This window comes from Microtus oregoni, unplaced genomic scaffold (genome assembly GCF_018167655.1).
Source record: "Microtus oregoni isolate MIOR12 unplaced genomic scaffold, Mior012 000000F_ref0000247, whole genome shotgun sequence".
Classification (NCBI taxonomy): Eukaryota; Metazoa; Chordata; class Mammalia; order Rodentia; family Cricetidae; genus Microtus; species Microtus oregoni.
The window spans coordinates 54,726,870-54,748,333 of record NW_024543059.1 but is presented as its reverse complement, the minus strand read 5'-3'; the positions used below and the strand labels follow the sequence as shown (position 1 = coordinate 54,748,333).

The window sequence follows — 21,464 nt, the reverse complement described above, 5'->3', positions numbered from 1 at the left end:
ATCAGATGATCCTTCGCCCAAAGGTTTGAGTTACTCATTCACTAAACTACACAAAATTAACCACCATAGAGACAAGGTGAACTTATTTTTATCTCAAGGAATTTTCAAGCATAATAAACTGTTTTGGGTCTGAAATGGGGGCAGGTGAGAGAGAAAAGCATAGCGGGAGGAGCTGCAGGACACAATGGCATAACACAAAACGAATTATCAGGGATCTGTCAGAATCTCACAAAGTCAAAATTTCCGTTTTCTTATTCATTAAAAGCAGAGATTAAAATTAAACACATTTGAATAAAAAGATGCTTTGAGGTTCACTGACCTGGTCATCATAATCTGATCCCGTGTCAACAATCTCTCCAGGGTCAAACAGCGTCGAAGGGTCAAGGTCGCTTGAATCTAAGTTTAGGAAAGACATGGTTAGCTGGTGGAGACTGTCTGTGTGTTTCCAAAGCAGCAAGTTTCCCAGCAGGCTGCCTCACTGTCCTATTGCTCCGCTAGCTGCACACACACTTACACAATCCTCCATCTGCCGCACTCTGTGTCTGGGCTGGGTTAGAGGACACAGACACTCTGGACCCGGTCCCAGCCTTCAGAAGAGCAAGCTCTGGAAGAGCCTAACTTGTCAACAGCTGGACTCAGAAACCAGAAAGTGTGAGGTACTAAACCTGACCATCAGTGAAGGTGACACTGGACCTGAGACAGGAACTTGAAGTTGGAGAGGGAATTTGAGTGTTTTGGTGAGATGGCTTCAGGATGTTCTATGACAGAGACACCAGGTGCACCATAAACAGAGCAGAAGAGTTCCTTTCTAGGAGCTTCTGGGCATATAAGGACTGATCTTCCCATTCTAAACCATGACTTTTGCCTCAAGCCTACGGGTGGCATTAGCCTCTGTTCTAGCTTCATTTCATTTGCTGTGACAAATGCCTTCACAAGGAAACAGAGGAGGACAGGGATTGCTCGGCATTCAACTCCAGGTTTCACTCCGTAATTGAGGGGACGTCAAGAACTCAGGCACCTTGTCACTCACATCTGTAGTCAAGAGCAGAGAAAGATTAACATCGCTGCTGCTGGCCACTCAGCTGGCGTTCTCTACTCACACAGTCCAGGGCTCTGCCCAGGAAATAATGTTGTCCGTTTTTTAGGGTAGGTTTCCCACCTCAATATATAGTCAAGACAATCCCCACAGACATGTCCACAGGCTGGGAAGATCTAGGCAGTTCCCACAGGCCAGGCATCTAGACAATTCCATGACTCTGGATTGTGTCAAGCTGACAGTTGAAAATGACCATCCTAGTCCTCAAAGATGAGAGGTTGCCTCTTTCAGATAGTATAGGCTGCATTAAGCCAGTTGCCATTCATCCCCCAGGCTCAGAGTTAAACCATTAATTCCTGTCACAGGTTCTCACAGGACAGTGGACTTTTTCTCTCTTCATGATGCTTTTCTGTGTGGAGACACGCCACCTACCCCGGTACACACGCCTTCCTGACAAGGAAAGAGCTGCCCATAAAAGGTTTATGTATTCTGTGAAATAGCAAATGGTCTACCATTTCTCTGGAAACTGGGCTTTGACAAGTCATTCTTGGTCAGATATGAAAGTTTAATGGAGCATATTCTCACAAAACAGTACCCACTTCATCCACTTCTGAGAAACAGAGCACCCCAGAAGTAGTGACTCATAGTCATTCGAATTCCAGAGGCAAAGTGGGGCCTCACCCAGTGTCTCCACTTGCTTTACCCTTTCATCCCTTCATTTCCTCCCTGTCCTTCACCCTTTCTGCAGATAATCTTCAGTCTTTAGGTCAGTCTGGCTCAGAACTTACAAAGTGCAGATGTGCTCCACTGTATGCTACTGACTGTTGCTAACCCTACTCTCCACCAAACGGAGAAGGTCCTCACTGCTAGACCTCTGTTTGTGGTTTTCATAGTCTCTTCCATGTTCCTAGGACAGTTTGACTGCATATCCCAGGATGATGTCAACTTGGAGCAGAAGCTACTGTGTGACAGCAATGGTAGAACTCTGAGCTTCCATTTCTCTGTTCGCTCAGGCACCCTGCTGATGACAAACTCTAGGCAGAGCCATCCAATGGGCTCTACCCAGACCGCCGTCCAGTACAGTAAGTGACACAGACAAGGACTTGAGGGCGTGGCTGTCCACTCAGCATTCTGAGACAAGGAGGAACAATAATGCCTTTGGAGGAAGCACATTGCAGGGGGCTGTGGAAACGTCAGAGGTGGAAGACTGGAATCTCGTTCAAGCCAGGACCTAGGCGGCTTTAGTGGACAGCAGTGTTAAAGACAACATGAATGAATGCATCGGCTCTCCGTAGTCACAGAGTGGATGTTGTCTTCTCGACTAGTCAAGTGGAGGAAGGCGTGTGGGTGGATGTGTTTCTCTCATCCCTGACTGTCCTTTGCTTCCTAGTGAGCCCCCAGGATCTGAACACAAAGTCTTGGTGAACACGCAGCAGCAAGGAGTCCCTTGTCCTACTTATTTTGTGGAGTTGGAAACCATTCTTCCAATCGATTTCAATCTGAAGGGCCCTTAAACAACCCACCAAGTAGGGACCACATGCTAGCCTTGGAAACAGCATCAAATTCATTAGAAAATTATTTCCAATCACATCAGAATGAAAAGCCTTTTGATTGAAACAAACTTCCCTCTTAGGAGGAGGAGGAGATTGATGAGCCTTCCTAATCAAGGGCTCTGACAGAAATCTCACTGTATTACTAAGGGATGGCAATTCTTGACACACTGTTGCCCCTGGCAACCGCAGTATTAATATATCTCGGATGATAGACAAAGGGTATCATTATCAGCTCAGATAATGATTGAATGGCTTCCATTTTTCAAAGCACTGGTTGCTCAGTTTTCTGGAAATGGGGACGTTCCTAATAGCCAAGGCTCAGCAACTGAGCGAGGGAGACAAATGTTGGTGTTCCCCATCTATCTGCCAACCAGCACAGGGCCACAAGAACACTAGACATGACTTTCTTCCTCAGAAACGACCACACGATTCAGACATTTGGAAAAAGTCTGGCTTTCATTTTCCCCCATTTTGAGTTTTCAGTGTCTTTTCAGATTTAAAGATACACCCTCCTCCCCCCCGCCTTTTTTAGATAACAAAGACAGGTCTGATCTGCAATGGCTCCCCACTTCCTGAGACACGCACTATCACTTGTTTTAATGTAAGGGGATCTTCAGAATACTACCTTTAGCACGTCGTTAAGTGGGAACCAGAGACAAAGGTTTTAAAGAGGCAGGCGCTAAGCCAATCAGAGAGCTGCAGGGATGGTGGGGGTGAGGAGGGGAGATGGTACATCATCGTTGGACATGGGACAGCTAAGGATTCTGGGTGTTTGGATATAAGAAGGGCACTGGTACCCCGCCTGCCACAGGTTTTATTATATTGTTTATCAGGAAGGCAACGTGGTTAGAACGGCATTCTCTGAGGATCCCCTTGCAGCTGGGTTACTGACTGGCAGGAAAGCCCCAAAATGGAAGCTGATAAGGCCACCAATACTGCAGAAGTGGAGAAGAAACTGTAGATTTCCATGAAGAAGTACCAACTGGTGCAGATATGAGAGCAAGAACATTGTTGGCTAACTTTCTGGAATAGAGGTTAAGAAGATTTACACTCGTTCTTGGCTACAGCTTCTTTCTAGACCATTACAGTCAGAGCCAGGATTTCTTATTTATTTTGTTTTGTATTTAAGGGCCGGTGTAGGAGTTTCTTCTGTTTGTGTGTTGCTCTCATTGGTTGATGAATAAAGAAACTGCCTTGGCCTAGTTGATAGGGCAGAACTTAGGTAGGCAGAGAAAACAGAACTGAATGCTGGGAGGAAGAAGGGCAGAATCAGAGATGCCATGGATCTTCTGCCTGAGATGGACATGCATCCCTATCCAAACAATTAAAATGAGTAGGATTTAAAAAACAAAAGAATATGTTTTGAGGTCTTAAAAGATAAGGTAATACAAATTAGTTAAGAAAGTAAATTAGGTACACATCTTTGGATTCATCAAGAAGGATAGGTAATGGAGTATTTTCTCTGAATTTGAAAATACAAATTGCCCGGATATTGTAAATGTAATTCTTCCTTGATAATTGTTCTTATTTTATATGTTTTATATTTGTAGTCTTACTATGTTAAAGCTAAAACCTTTCTTTTTATTTAGACAAAAGGGGGAAATGTGGAATATCTAACTATGAAAAGATGTGTTGCATTTGCTTATGTAAAGATGTATTACATTCATTTATGCTTCATTTGTTTAACTATATAAATATGTGTTACCTTCATTTATGCTGTATTTAATGGTGTAAAGATGTGTTTCCTTTGTTTATGAATAGATGTGTTACATATTTTTATGTTGTATCTCTTAATGATGTAAAGATGTATTACATTTGTTTTACTTTGCCTGCCTGAGGCACCTGATTGGTCTAATAAAAAATGGAATGGCCAATAACTAGGCAACAGAAGGATAGGTAAGGCTGGCAGGCAGAGAGAATAAGAAGGAGAAAGAATCTAGGCTTGAGAGAGAATGAGGAAGAAAGAGAGGGAGATGCCAGGGTCCAGCTAGCCAGGCAGCTGTCAGTCAGTCAGACATGGAGGAAACAGGAAATTAGGATGTACAGAATGAAAGATTAAAAAGCCCCGAGACAAAACATAGATGAAGAGAAACAGGTTAAGTTAAGGTATAAGAGCTAGTGGGACAGCATAAGATAAGGTGGAGCATTCATAATTAATAATAAGCCTTTGTGTCATGATTTGGGGGCTGGCAGCCGGAGAAAGTCACCACAGGTGACCGTGAAGCTATGGGATGGGACAGGTGACCCTGGAGCTGTGGTTTGGGATGCGTGTCGCTATCAGAGAATGCTTTCTCCAGGTAGAACAAGACAGAGTTGAGTTGCAGGAGATAGAGGGGCCCTGAGCACTATAACCTTCTATAGCCACACAAAATATGGGGCAGACTGTATTTTTCCTACTGGGGAGATATAGGTGCTATGTTACATCATGATGGCCAGAGATTTCTATGTGCTACAACTAGAAAAAAGTCAACAAGTACTCAGGGAGAGGTTTTCAGTCTTTCCTTTCTATTTGATTTTTTTATATTTATTTTTGAATCAAGGCTAAGAATAGGGAAGCCCAGTCCCATAGCAGCTGGTGGAGCTTCGGCCATGGATAAAAATCCTGGGCCATTTGGCAGTTGATTCTCATAGTCTGATGCCAAAGGGCATGGTGACTTACCTGTTGCAGCCTCTTTGTTTGGAAATAACTTGTTGTCGACTGCCACACTGATGTCATAGAACACGGCATCCTCATCGCGGTCAGCATCAAACTGGGGAAACCAGGGCAGACAAGTTCGCAACATGAGACCCATAAATGCGTTGAGTCTGAAGTACAGTGAGCATGCGCCATACAGTCGTGTCTATGATGAGACAGGAACTAAAGCAGCTGTGTTTATAACCAGATCTCAGAGAGCTTTTTGATTCAGATCTCTAGCCAGATGGGGAAGGGCAGTAGGAAGAAAATGTTCATTCGCCATGGCTAAGAAAAATGGGCAACATTTTCTCAATACATAAAGCAAATTCTGGAAAGATAATTAAAATTTGCTTATGGCTTTATGATTTGATTTTTCTAATAAAAATAAAAATATATGGTTATAAACAACAAGGGTAAAGATTTCTCTTTATGTATCTATCATTTATTTAATGTGTGTATGTTGTATGAGTGTGTACAAAGGATAAGCGGGTGTGCATGCAGAAGTGTGTGCAAGCATATGGAGACTGGAAGTTGATGTTTGGTGTCTACATTTCTTTGAAATTTTTACTATAATTATTTTTTGTGTGTATATTTGTGGTGTGTACATGTTATAGACACACACTACTGTGTCTGGCTGGATCACAGATACACTCTACTGTGTCTGGATTACAGACATACATTGCTGTGTCTTTCTGGATTACACACGCACATTACTGTGTCCAGCTGGATTACAGATATACACTTCTCTGTCTGGCTGGATTGCAGATACACACTATTGTACCTGGCTTTATTCGGGCCTGGGGATCCAAACTCAATTTCTCGTGCTTGTGAACCAAATGCTTTACCCACGGAACCAGCCCTTTTCTTATTCATAGGGTCATAACTCACAGAACAATCTTCTTATGTCATTTAGTGCAAGAGTACTGGAGAGATCAGCTGGAAATTTCAAAATGAAGTGCTCTACCAAATTTCCTAGTCTGACCACAGCACACATATTCACATGAAAAGACTAGTGAATGTATTAACAACTTAGGGCTTTTCATGACATGAGACACATCTGATTCTGGCAGCACAAATCTAGGTTAAGACGATGATGGAAATCAAAAAGTATCTTCATGTAGTTGGATAGCCATCTGGGCAAGAAACTGCTCTTGCCTGAACTGTTTGACCAGACTTGGAGGACCCACAAAAAATTGACTACTGAAGTGGCCTAAAGAGGGTAAGTCAGTTTTGGGGTTCTTGTTTTATAAAAGATTCACTCAAAAATGTTTGGTGTATATAGGGGAATGTAGGACAATATGATAAAAAAGACAACTATTGATCTCAGATTTTTTGCATTGGCATAGATTGTGGTATATGGGCAAAAAAATCAAATTCAATTTGTTACACTTTATATTCATTTTTACTCTTGTTTAAATGACTTTTGTATATTGATACATATTTAGGTTATTCTGTTACAGTCTGTATAGGTGTTTCCAATCTTTTTTTAAAGGATTTTATATATTGATTCCAATTTAAAAAAAAGAAAAAGAAAAGACTAGTGAAAACACAGCTTCCCAAAGCACCGATGAAACATCCACATCAGGAAAGACAATGGCAGTAGTGGGAGCGGAACCGGCACCAGCCTTGCGGCACAATGGTGTCCACATTTTCAAGGGCAGAAACAAGTCTTTGTCTTAGTTTGACCACATCATCCGGAATCAGCAGGCTGTACAAAGCTCCCTAGGGACACGGCCTTTCTGGGCTTCCTCTCTGCTGCCCTCCCAGGTGTCCCACCTTCAGTGGGAAGAAACGGATTCAGTCCTCCTTCAAGAGCCCACCTTTACTAAAGCTAGGGATGAGTTTGAGAGGAGACCAATGGGCTGCTTCCTTAGCATTGTTTCAGCTTCCTATTTGCACTGAGTGCACTCTCCAGCATCAAGCTAGGCTCTAAAAGACATTCTCTTCTTCTTTGCCTCAGGCCAGAAATTTCAACCAAGTAATCTCCCCATGGCCATCTCTCTCTGCCACAGGAGGGCCCTCAGATGCAAACAACCCCCAAATGCTGCACGAGAGCCATCCATGGGAATTCATGGGTGCTTGTCATCTGCCGGTGAGCCAGAGAACGGCAGATCCTAGGGTTTGCCGGCTAGCCTGACCAGAGAACAGCAGATCCCAGGGTTTGCTGGCTAGCCTGACCAGAGAACGGGCAGATCCCAGGGTTTGCCGGCTAGCCTGACCAGAGAACAGCAGATCCTAGGGTTTGCCAGCTAGTCTGACCAGAGAACAGCAGATCCAAGGGTTTGCCGGCTAGCCTGACCAGAGAACGGCAGATCCCAGGGTTTGCCGGCTAGCCTGACCGAATGGTGAGCCCCAGGTCCCAGTGAAAGCCGCTGTCTCAAAAAACAAGTGACGATCCACAGTAAAGAGAACTAGCTTCTCTCTCAGAAGACCCAGGTTTGATCCCAAGCACCCAGTGACAGCTCAGAGCATCTGTAGCTCCAGTCCCAGGCTATCCAATGTCCTTCGGCAATGCACACACGTGCCCCATAGATATAACCCGCATGCAGAACACCTGGTCACATCAAATAACAATAAATAAGTCTTAAAAGCCAACCAAAGAACAACAAGGTGAATGACTACTGAGGAATGACATCCAAAGTTGATATCTGGCCCCACATTCATGTACACATACATGTCTGTGCATGTGTGCACCTGAACACAGACACATGCTCACACTCACACATGCTCTCTGTCACAAATTTGAAAGTTCCTTCTAAGTCACAGGCTGCTTAGTGTCTTTTTGGCTTTGTCTTTTCCATTTTCAGGTTAAGAAAAGGTAAAGATTGCATTAAAACCACAACACCTTAAAGACTTATGGTGCCTGCCATGAGGTCTGCAGACATCAGCGGTGGATTTGGGGCCAAAGGAATCTCTTCGCAGTATTGAGTTTCCAAAGCTTCATAATCCACCAGAGAAGATGAAAGAGACATACCTACACAAAGGGGCAGGAGGGGTGGGCAGGGGGAGGTTTGTGTCTGAGACAGGGCATCCCTGTATTTTGATTTGAATTCCTGCAGCTCAGACCTGTGGACTCAAGCTCTGTAGAAGATATTTCTTTATAGAAGAAATAAGGGCAAGATGAAGAGGAGAGGTCTAAGTTCCGGCAGGGCTCTCTGCAGAGAGATGTGTGCAGGGCACGTGGAAGCTGCAGATGGCCGAGTGGAAGACTCATGGTCTCCACCTTCTCTTACTTAATTCAGATGCTCAATCAACAGTGTTGTTGGGAAAAGCAATCAGAGTAAAGAGATTCCAGACACGCCTCCTAGGATATTTATAAAATGCTTCCAGAAGAGAAAACTCCTTGAAGTCAAAGTCTTAACCATGTAGCTGTGAGTTTGGTTGGTTTGGTGATAGATAGGAAGGCAGCTCGATAACTCTGCTTAGCATGTAACACTAGCTCAGACAATGTTCTTCACTGTCTACATCAACACAACACCAGCACAGCTAGAAAGATCACAACACACCACTATTGGCTGAGAAACCACTTCACCATGATGGTTGTCTGCCGTGTATACTTCAGCCATTCAGTCTCTGCAACAGCGGTGTGAGAAAGTGTTCCCATACCTGTGCACCCCGTCCAGCAGCGTGCACACAGGGACGCCCTCTCACACACAGGACTATCACCGTCAGGCTTGAAACAGCCCCTGCCTGACATGCCACTCCATAGTGGGCGCTTGCTAGTGTGTGGGAAGGTACGTGTGAAGCTGCGGGCTCATCCCTAGCACTGCATAAAACAGCCAAGCCACCAGACACAACAAAGACAAGACCGAGGCTGCGAGGGATTAAATGACCCTTCCTAAGGTCACATAAGTGCAGAGCCAGGGGCTGGGCACACTGCTGGCCACGCCCAACCATGGGCTCTATCAGCTGCCCATGCTGTGAGATGAGCACTCAGCTCCCCCTGGCAACTCACTGAAAAAGTATTGAATGTTGGGTATCGTTGCTCACTTCCATAACCCCAGGATGTGGGAGCCTTGGCAGGCAAGAGAAGGAAGTTTGTGGCCAGTCTGGGCTACATAGCAAGACTCTGTCTCTAAGAATAACTACTTCCTTCCTCTTCAATTTAAAATCTGGTGTATGTGTGCATTTCTGTGTGTGTGTGTGTGCATGCATGGGTGTGTGCCTGTGGGTGTGACTGCGTATGTATGTGTACATACTCCTGTGTGTGTGTGTGTGTACATGTGTGTGCCTCTGTGTGTGTGTGTGCGTGCATGTGTGCATGGGTGTGTGCCTGTGGGCATGACTGCGTATGTATGTGTACATGCTCCTGTGTGTGTACAAGCGTGTGTACATGTGTGTGTATATGCTCCTGTGTGTGTGTGTGTGTGTGTGTGTGCAGGCACACATGTGCCAGAGAGCACACCTGGAAGTCCGAGGACAACTCTTACGAGTCTCCTTCCACCCTGCCAAGGTGGAGTCTCTGTTTTTTTCTGCTGTGCTGCATACACCAGGCTTGCTACCCATGAGCTTCTGGGTAATTCTTTCTCCTCCTTCCATCTCTTTGTAGGACTGCAGGGATTACAGACATGAGCCACTGCCTTGGGGTCTTGTGGGCTCCAGTGATGGAACTCAGGTCATCAGGCTGGTGGAGCAAGTGCCTTCACCTGCCGGTTTCCCCCAGCCCCCTCCCATTGAGCACAGTCTTTATGACAGGCTGTGGACCAGATTATAGTGATTCAAGGGAGGAATACTAGCCCATGTTGGTTTTACCCCGCTATAGCACAGCTAAGGGAAAGAAGAGGTTAAAAGGAGAAGATGGAGAAAGGGAGCCATGCTCTGCGGGCTGAGGACCACACTGTGCCTGTCCTGCTTCTCACTGCACTCAGCAGCGTTTGAGCTGTCAGTCAGCCTCCAGACACCAAAGCGAGCCGACCAGAAAACTAACTTAATTAAAGTACCCTTTCCCTTCCTCTTCTCTCTTTCCTCCCAGCGTTCTTGCAATCGGAGGCTTTTGAAAATCACAAAATTGTTAGATAAAGATTTAAACCTTTGTCAAGAAAGTTTGCAAAATAAGGAAGCTCGAGCCATGAAAGACAAATTTCAGCTTTATGTGACACCCATACCTTTCCTAAGTCTAGGCTTTATTGTCTCTCATTCTCTCAAGTTCTGAACAGCACACACACACACACACACACACACACACACACACACACACTTTTGAAGCCATGAGATATGTGACTAGAGCTAATTTTAGTCCTAGAAGATGGAAGATCAGGCTCATTCCAGTTTTTGTTTGTTGGTTGTTGTTCTTTTCTTTCTCTTCCATATTAATCTTTTTCTTAGTTGAGATGCTTCATCTAGTCATCACCATCACCACTACCATCATCATCACCGCTACCATCATCATCACCACCACCATCACCACCACCACCATCATCACCACTACCATCACCACCGCCACCATCACCACCGCCACTATCATCATCACCACCATCATCACCATCATCATCACCATCACCATTACCAGCACCATCACCACCACCACCATTATTGTCACCACCAACATCATCAACACCATCATCATCACTACCACCACCATCACCACCGCCTCTATCATCATCACCATCACCAACACCATCACCACCACCACCATCACCACCACCACCATTCTTGTCACCACCACCATCACCACCACCATTATTGTCACCACCACCACCATCTGGAGATGGAACCCAGGGCCTGGCACTCACTAGTCTAGAACTCACCCCAGGCTATCTTTTCCTTTCATTTCCTGGCATTCTCTAGCCTGAGGCTCAATTGTCAGCAGAAATAAATAAATGTTTCTGTCTTCTTGACTAGCTACGATGGCCAGATATGGTCAATTCACAATTATGTGGAAGAGTCAATGGAAATCAAATAGAATTAAAGAGATCAGCTTAGAAAATTGAAAACTATGGGAACTGTTTCTGACAGAGGAGCTCAGTGCATGCTGATGAAAGGCATGGGAACAGGCAGGGAAAGGGGCCAGTTTTCAGTCAGTGCACACTGCGGTAACACTAAGGGATCACCCTTCCTGCAAATCTAACAGCACTTAACATTTATGGAAGCATTTTGTTGGGACAGTGACAATCAATCTGGGTAGTCAGGGCCAAGACAAAGCATGCTTTTAGGATGTTGGGGCCAGGGGACAATAGTAGAATGGGATGGGACATGGTCAGAGGCTATAGGGGATTAGCAAGCCTTTGTTCAGGAAGGACTAGCAAAATGAAGGGAAGGACTCCAGGGAGGGGCACAGCAAGGAGAGGGAAGGGAGGTTGAAAGGCAAGTTGTCTATTTGGAAAGCAGTTATGCACGGCCTTTCTTCTAGAAGGTATTTCAAGGTCTGCTTTGGATTCAGGGGCTTGCTACTCTCCCAGAAACCTCTGGCCATGTATGTGAAATGAGTGGGTACCCTGTATGTACACAAGAATGGGACAGGAGAGCTCAGGTGTGTAACACACATTTACCATTTATTATGCTTTATTCCAGCTAGGTAACAGGTAATCACCGCCAAATATCCCTGAGGAGTTCTAAAACAATGTGAAATATTGATCACCACAAGAAATAGTTTGCCTAGAAAATAAGTACTTTTGAGGGTCATAGACCCAGTAGAGAAAATGGCTCGAATAAGACCTTAGGTTTTTCTCTCTACAGTATTTGTGCTTTTAAAAGTTAAGTTATTTCAGCTCTGGGAAGAACCAAACCATGTTCTTAATTCTCTTTTTTCTCTTCCCATTTTTAGCTGGAGAGCTATTGCTGACTTCTGAGCCCTTTCAATGCCCATCCTCACTTGTTCCTTGGCGCACTATCCTCAGCTCTAACCTTCTGTGGTGTTTGTATCAGCTGCCCCCTTAAAAAAACCAACCAACCAGCCAGCCAACCAACCAACTAACCAACCAACTAACCAACCAACCAGCCAACCAACCAACCAGCCAACTAACCAGCCAACCAACAAACCAACCAACCAACCAACCAACCAACCAACCAACTAACCAGCCAACCAACAAACCAACCAACCAACCAACCAACCAACCAACCAACCAGCCAACCAGCCAATCAACCAGCCAACCAACCAACCAACCAAACAGTCAGCCAGCCAGCCAGCCAACCAACAAACCAATCAACCAACCAACCAACCAGTCAACCACCCAACCAGCCAAACAACCAACAAACCAGCCAACCAGTCAGCCAGCCAGCTAACCAACAAACCAACCAACCAACAAACCAGCCAACCAGTCAGCCAGCCAGCCAACCAACAAACCAACCAACTAACCAACCAGCCAGCCAGCCAGCCAGCCAGCCAGCCAGCCAGCCAGCCAACCAACCAACCAACCAACCAACCAACCAACCAACCAAGAAAACCCAGGCGGATCTTGGCTTCAGAGCAATTAACTTCTCAGCCAGATGGCCCAACGATAAAGATAATTACAGAGTGGAAGGGCTGTTAAAATTCCTCACTGGCTCGTTGGCTAATTGAGAAATTTTGCCCCGAGTTTCGGGAAAACATAAATGCATGAGAAGGAAAAGAAGAGCGAGAGTGGAATGGGATTTGTAATACTGAGATAAAGAGACAGACTTCACAATCTGTAGATGCTTCAGAGGCTAAGACTTGATGTGCGTGTAACTGACTCAACCAGAGGACAGCTGATTACTCTATTGGTCTGCTGACCTGGGCCTGTGACATGTGTCTGGGACGGCGAGGAACGAAGCTCAGAAGTTTTGTAGGTGACAGTTAAGTACCAACATCAAAAGGCTGGACACCCTTGATTTAGGGCTTTGACAAGCTGCATGTGGGAAGAAAGATTGGTTGCTGTCTAGAAGCAATACCTACATTTTAGTAGTTGAAATTCCATTCCCTAGAAAAGCAGTTTTATTGGCCTCTATCGCTCACTTTGCCTTTGTGGCCTCTGTCCCCCCTATTTAGCTTCTTTAGCTTGGCTTGACCCTTAGGTTTGGTTCAGATTTGTGACCCTGGGCTTTGTCTCTGTTTGCAAGGCTCCAATAACGTGAATCTAATGAGGCTGATTAACGTCTTAATTGCCTATTGCAGTAGCGACTCTCTTTGCATCTCTATCTATAGTCTTGGGGGGGGGGGTTTGGAACTCTTTGAACACTACTGTGGCTCTTTAACCTTTTGTAGCTAGTCTCTCTCTCTCTTCTCTCTTTCTCTCTCTATCCCCCTCTCTCTCTCACACACACACACACTCATCTCTGTCTCTCGATCTCCCTCTCTCTGACACACACGTCTCTCTTCTCCTTTGCTCTGTAATGCGTGATCTGAGAGTTGACATCAATAATTAAGATTGTAATAAAGGACTGTGTTTCCCAATGGTCAGATACTGAGGGAAATTGGGACTATCAACTGTAATCAACAAAGCTTATTAACTTACTGTGATGTAATGAATTCCAACACTGTAGACATACATATGTGTATGCTTCTAACACAGCAAGCTCACTGCATCCTGGCTCTGTCTTCTTCACCTGTTTGATTTGGCTACCTGCAGTCAATTTTCTGTGCAGGCCTCAAGCCTCTCTGTGTTCATAAGCCTGAGCCCCTGGAAGAAATCCTTCCTACCCTAAAAAGGAACAGATTCTGTTCTGGAAAGGTGTGACTTTTCACCCAGACAAGGTGACCAGAGCATTGGGGCAGCACTTAGCTTCCCTGTGGCCTGTTCGTCTCCAACTTTTCACTGCTGCCATTAGGATATAGTCTACCTCTTCTTAAAGGAGACTAGAATCGACGGGCTTCCCTCAGGAATACAGGTGTCTCGCATCTGCAACTCAACAGGCCTCTGCACATTTGTAGAGAGAGCATCCTGCTTGATGCATGGCTTCAGCTAGAGACCGCCCCCCCCCCCCCATCTCCCCCACTAGAATCTGTTAGGAGCTATAAGGGCCAAAGGTTCTGTCTGGGAAAAACAAATGCTAATTACGGATGTAGTCTTCGGCTTTGTAGAATGAGGCCAACCTGACCACAGAACACAAGAGACCTGTCAGCATCTACAATGCAACAAAGAAACTTAGCAAGGCACCCATAAAATTCGCCAAGCTTTGCAGGACATCTTCCTTTCAAAAAAAACTCCACTCAGCCTAAAAATAATTCACCCTATCCTTGGTGGCACAGGGGATTGGTGTCTGGGTGAGACCTTGCCCCAAATATCTCTGTTTTTTTTTTTTTTTTTTTTTTTTTTGAGCTTTAGTTGCTGCCTTCATTGAAGAAGCACTGGAGGGGACTCTAGCAGGGTTCTAGCAGGTCTGAGCATGTCAAACATGGCTCTGACAGGCCCTGCCCATTCCCTATTCCCTCTGCCTTGCTAGCCACCAAGGTCTATTCCCTTATTTGGCCACTTCCTCCTCCTTCTGAGGTTGACTGCCAAGGTCCAGCTATCAAAGTATTGAAATCCAGCAACCAAAAGCCCCCTTTAATATACCTTAATTAACACACCCAATCAAAATTAACCAACTTACCCTAACCCAGGGTCTCCCCTTTCCCTTTTTAAACTGCCGTTTGTGTATGGGCATGCCGGTCTCCTCTCAGTCCTTTGTGCCTGTAGGCAAATGTCACCCCCACCACCACCTTGTTCCTTTCCCCTTCTCCCTCATCCTCTGTCTCCTGTCTTTGTCTCTTATTTCCCACCTGCTCCTGGTCAACTTTGGGGCAAATAAACTTCCTTTGTGCTGAGAACATGGTCTTGGGCTGTCTTGTGCCAACTCAGAGAGCCTTTTGTGGTAGTATCTCCAGAATTATAAAATGCTTTCTTGAACTTAAAGAATATGTAAAAGGAAATCCTGTCACTAATTCCTGAACAAAATGTCGGAAAGGGAGATTGAGGGCAAAGTGATTGTTTTTATGAGAAAATAACAACGACAGCACTAACACTAACATCAGGTCACTAGGCCAGGTGTCCACAAATCACACACGCAGCTCACAGCAAAAGTCAGTGTTCCTCTGGCCACTGAAAAGCCATTTGCTTCTGGCATAAAACCATGACCTATTTAGCCATCTTGTCGGGGGATGCAGAGCCATTATTAGGAGTGCACAGACTGGCTTCACAATTAGCACAGCTGAACGACGGGGGTAAACGCAGTGCCTGAACGGACGCAGGAAGATCAATGTAGGTTTTCTCTTTTTAAAATTCAGGTACATAATTGTCCGAGATTCATGAGCAGCCACATCCTCATTTGCCTTAAAATAATATTAGCATTCACTAAATGTGCTGGTTTGGTCTTTTTCTTAGGATATCTAGTGGACAACAGAGGGATTTGTTTAAACTTTAAGGCAGTCATCTCCATGGCACAGAACACACCAGCAATTGTCCAGCAGCAGAGCCAAGCAATTCATTAGGGAGCCCCCGCTGCATTAGAGGCTCCCCACCATCCCATTCATGAGGTTTTCGATTTGGAAATTTGTGCTTCAGAGGAATAATGAGAAATTAGCATCGATTTTCATCATGTGCCTTCCAGTGACTTCTACAACATACTTTTAAGCACAGCCAGGCCTAAACATAAACAACCAATTTAGAGTGTATAATTATATTTGTACAAGTAGTTAATCTACCATAGACAAACATGCTAAGACCTTCTGTTCTAGATGTTTCAACCACTCTGCATGACCATAGGGTTCTAGGATCTAACTGACAAGATTGTAAAAATATTCCTGACAAACTTAATTCTACACTACTATTGTTAGTACACAGAAAGAATATATAACATCAGGCACATGACTTTAATCCTAGCACTCAGGAGGCAGAGGCAGGCAGATCTCTGAGTTCGAGGCCAGCCTGGTCTACAGAACTAGTTCCAGGACAGCTAGGGCTACAGAGGGGAGGTGAAAGACGCAAGACCTCTCACACGGCTTTGATTCCCTGGTGTTAAAAGCCTGCAGGCATAGGTCTAGCCGGCTCCTGAGAAAGCTTGCTGACAGACGTGTGGATGAATTGATGATAATTGAGAGAACGCACAGACTACTTTCTGCCCCAGTGCAGCATGTAGCCCTGGACAACACAGGACAGAGATGCCATGACTGCAGCGTCCCTTCTTCCCCTAACGACAACGTCTCCTAATACAGCGGTTTGTCTGGAGCTGTGAAATGTGAATGCTAGTTACTATGGAGACCAGTGGGACTGGTATGAACACGCAGTGAGTGTCTGAACTTTCCTTCTTCTCATGGGGCATATGTGTGTCTGTGTGTGCACATGTGTGGTTTACCTCTGTGCCTGTGTAGTGTATGTGTGCACACGTGTGGCGTACCTGTGTGCATGTGTGATGTACCTGTGTGCTCATGTCTGCACATGTGTGCATGTTTTTTTTTTTTTTTTTTTTTTTTTTTTTTGGTTTTTCGAGACAGGGTTTCTCTGTGGTTTTGGAGCCTGTCCTGGAACTAGCTCTTGTAGACCAGGCTGGTCTCGAACTCACAGAGATCCGCCTGCCTCTGCCTCCCGAGTGCTGGGATTAAAGGCGTGCGCCACCACCGCCCGGCTCATGTGTGCATGTTTAAGGACAGACGTTGATGTCAGGTGACTTCCTCACTCTCTCCGTCATATTAAGACCGTTTCTCACTGAACCCAGAGCTCATAGATAGTCAGGAATGGCTGGCTGAGGAGTCCTGTTGCCTCCCTCTCCTGCTCTAGAGTTACAGATGTGTGTGACCACATCTGGCTCTTATATGAACGTTGGGCATCTGGACTCAGGTCCTCAGCTTAAGTGACAGGTACTTTACAGACTGAGCCATCCTCCCAGCTCCACTTTGCACTGTTCCATTCTTGGTCTTACGGAACAAAACTAATGCCACACAACAGAGAAAGAGAGACTCGAGTCTTGAGTCTGCTACAGTCATTTTTTAAAAAAGAAAAATAACATCTTATTATTTTACGTGTATGTGTGTTTTGCCCGCATGTATGTATGTGCACCATGTGTGTGCCTGGTGCTCATGGAGGTAATAAGAAGGCATCAGATCCCCTGACACTGGAGTTACACATGGTTGTGAGCCACCATGTGGGTACTGGAAACTGAACCTAGTCCTTTGCAAAAGCAAGCGTTTTCAATTGCTCGGGCAATTCTCCACTCCCTCCCAGCCTCTTACAGATATGTGCATGGACAGAGAATTTCTAAACAATATCATTGTCAGTGTGTCATTATGCCACAGCAGGATACCCCCCCCCCCAAAAAAAAAACAGCAGTCAATAAAGCCATGCTAGGAAAATGTATCCAGGCTGTGGTTTTAGCAGACAAATTTTAACTCAGAAATGATGGCTCTCTTGCTCTAAGCAACAACAGATTGCTGATGGGAAAGTTGCTCTTAGATAAAAGATCAACAAGAGGACTGTTATTTGCTTTCCAAACGACTTCGATATTTAAAGAATGCTACAAGGCAGATACCAAGCCAGGCTAACTCAGCAGAAGGAACTTTGGACGAGCTTCAAGCAGCCTGGCCTTTCTCCCAGCTGTGCCCTGAAGTCCGTCCCAATGGCTCTGACTTCTCCCTCTACAGATGGGCTCGCACTGGACCCAACTGACTCTGGCCGACTCAGAGTCCCCCAGGGCTTGGGAATCCATGACCAGCATAATCAGCTACTTTCCTCACCTGCTCCTCTAAGAATGCTTCACAGAATTGCCCCCTTTGAGCCTACAGGGGGCTTAGCGAGTAAAAGACTTGCCGTGCAGTCTGACAGCCTGGGTTTGGCTCCCAGAACCCATCTGAAAAGCCACATGTGGTTGTGCTTCTGCAGACTGAGCACTCCTGCCGTGAACAGTGGACACGGGACAGCCCAGGAGCCAGCTGGCCTGGTGTGCACAGCAAAACAAAGGAGAACTTCACAAGGTGGAGGAGGGGGTGTGCTTCTGACCTACACACACTACACACATACCATAACCCCATCCCACACACCACTCATATACACACAGTATTTCCCCACACCACATACACATACCACACACACATATAATGTACCACACGACATACATACACACCACACATATATACACCCTACACACCACACACACACATATATATACCACACATACACACACACACACCACATACACATACCACACACACATATAATGTACCACACGACATACATACATACACACCACACATATATACACCCTACACACCACACACACACATATATATACCACACATACACACACAACACATACACAATACATACACACACAGCACACACATACCATACATACTGCACACACACACACACACCACACACACATTCACCACACACTAATAATAACAATAAACTAAGTAAGAAATCATACCTCTCTCATGTACATGTTCCAAATACCAAGCAAGACCTGAGTTTCTTTGCTTGGCCCTCTCAGTTTAGCAAAGTTAACACATGTTGGTGATACAGCCTAGACATTCCCGGAGACACTCAGCATAAACTGCTAATGTTTTCAAGGGTGAAAAGATTGTGGGTTTCTAAGTTTGTTATCCTTAATCTTAAGATTAAGTGTGTGTGTGAGTTTGTGTGTGAGTATGTGTGTGGTGTGTGTGTATGTATGGTGTGCGTGTGGTATGTGTGTGTGTGGTGTGTATGGTATAATGCACACGGAAGACAGAGGACACCTGTGGGAGTCGGTTTTCTACTTCCAAGGATCAAGCTCAGGCTGCAGACTCGATGATAAGGGTTTTTCCATGCTGAGCCATCTCACTGCCCCGCTAGGTGTTTTCAGTCCTCAGTTCATCCATCCCTTCCATCCTCCGTCCCTCCTTCCTCCCTCCCTCCATCTCTCCATCCCACCCTCCCTTCCTCTCTTCCCTTTCTTCCTTCAGCAGCTTGCTGTGTTGTCTACGCTGGCTTCTACACTCCACACTATTCTTCTCTGTCAACTGAAGCCTACGCCATTTCCTCCTGAGCTCTGAGTCATTGCCGGTCTGTCATTGTTATTTAGTTTTTGAAAAATGCTGCCTTGTAATATTGTCTTCCTGGAATTTTAAAAAAACAGAAATTCTTAGAAGAAACTGGATTCTTGTAACCCTGTGCAGGGTTCATAGAGCCTAAAATCCCCTATCTCACTAAGAGCTTAAAAATACTATTGACTTATAAAAATTAACCTATGTAGATTGTCAGGAATATAGTTATTAGATGAGGTGATATTCTGGTTATTACATTACTTTTTATTTAAATATAATTAAATCAAGGTAATATTTCCAGGGTTGCAGAGAATACGCTATCAAAAGGCTCAAAGAGACTTAGCATCCCCCGTGTCTGGCAGGCAAACAGGGTTTTATTCATTTGATCTGTCATTATTGATAACATACCTTTACTGTTATTTCTTTAAACATTCACTTTATGTGTATGAGTGTTTTGCCTGCATGGATGTATGTGCACCTCTGTGTGCCTGATACCTGTGAAACCTGGGAGAGGGCATTGGATCCCCTGAAACAGATGGTTGTGAGCTGCCATGTGGGTGCTGTGAGCGGAACCTGGGTCCTCTCCAAGAGCAGATAACGCTCCCAACAGCTGGACTGTCTCCCCAGCTCCTGTGTTATTCTCCATGTCTTGGCTTTAGAGTCCATTTCTGACACCACTTTCTACCTCTCATTGTGGCCCCAATTTTGCACCTCACTTTCTACCTCTCATTGTGGCCCCAATTTTGCACCCCACTTTACATTAAACTGCTTGTCTTCTTCCCACCACCCTGCTCACGCCCCGTGCAAACCTATTCTAATGTTTCTCGGGAGATGTACTGGGTGGTGGTAACGTTTCCTCTCATTTTCTGCCTTTCTTAGTTTCTTCCACATCTGTGCCTTCTCTGTTTATGGTACATGTTCTTCCTTGTTGTGCATTTATGAACAAGGCCACCATGACAGAAGATCTATAGGCCAGGCCATGTTACACTTTATTTCCTTCACGAGAGCCCACTGACGTGATAACACAACAGCCCACTGACATGATAACACGGGAGCCCACTGACATGATAACACCAGAGCCCACTGACATGATAAAGGAAAATTTTTTAGAGCATAAGCACAAAGATGATGTTAATGAGAGTAGTCAGGCATGAAGAAGAGAGGCTAAGAAAGTTTTCAAAGGTGGGGCAGGTATAACATATGGGTAATCAAAGGAGAGAGAAAATTTATCTTAAAATCTACAAAAGGAAATTATGGTCAAGGAAAACTAAAGCAGAATCCTCCCACCCCCAACACACACAACCTTTGTAAGGGTTGGGATGGAGAGGACCTGCTGTGACTGAGTCCCATGCACATTTCTCCGTGGATCGGCATGTTCTCATCTCTATTTGGGGGACATCTCTTGACTCTAGAGCCACTCAGGGGCAGGGCAGAGCCTGGCAGCCTGTGGGCAAGCTTCCAGCTCGCATTTTGTGGTTATTTCACTGGCTGTGCCCCTGAGAATATGGGCAGATGTTTTCCTTATAATCCCTCTGTTGAGGGTCTTGTCTCCAGTCCCTCAACAAGTCTGTGCATAAGAATAGGGGCTTTAAAGAAGCAAGGGATCATTCAGTTGCATGGAGGTCGACCTTAAACAGTATGACTTGCTCCTTTCCAGCCATCCAGACTAGAATTATCACACAGAAACTATATTACAATACTACTTGGCTTATTAGCTCAGGATCCTTATTATGTGACTCTTACATCTTAAATTAACCCATGTCTATTAATCTGTGTATCGCCACAAGGCTGTGGCCTACCGGTAAGGTTCTGGTGGAGTCTTTCTCCTTTGGCAGCTACATGGCATTTCCTTGACTCCGCCTACTCTCTCTATATATGAGTGAGGTCTCTTGTGCTTTACAATGGCCTAAGTGACCTCTCTGTTATCTTAGGGGTAGACCATCCTGACTCCACATTATGCCTACTGCAGTCAAGCTCCCTAGGCTCTATATCCTGGCACTATGTCTGAGTCAACAGTCCCCATTCTTGTGAAAGAAGCCAGATGGACTTTGTAAGAAGTTTCAATGTAAACGTGTCTTAAATTTGTTGTATACGTGGGGCTGAATTAATTGTTATCAGAACCCTCCCCCAATTGTGTTGTATTTAAATATGACCAAATTATTACCTGGTGTCAGACTTTGGGAGTCCTGGCCCAGCACCAGTACCTAAACTGGGTTGAACCGAGTTTCATTCTTATCTCCTTTTGGATTGTTTCCTCGAATGCTGTAAACCCAACAGGGACCCTCCACAGTAATCAACACCATGTTT

At 45.1% G+C, this 21,464-nt stretch overlaps 1 protein-coding gene across 1 annotated transcript in view; it reads right to left on the bottom strand.

Moving 5' to 3' along the window:
- Positions 1-21,464, bottom strand: part of Ak5 (adenylate kinase 5) — a 167,408-nt gene that overhangs the window by 62,741 nt on the left and 83,203 nt on the right. The window contains exons 7-8 of the mRNA XM_041653609.1: positions 5,249-5,339; positions 320-396 (exon numbers count right to left, since the gene is read on the bottom strand). Of these exons, the coding sequence (XP_041509543.1) occupies positions 320-396; positions 5,249-5,339 (168 nt within the window). The remainder of the gene's footprint in view (positions 1-319; positions 397-5,248; positions 5,340-21,464) is intronic.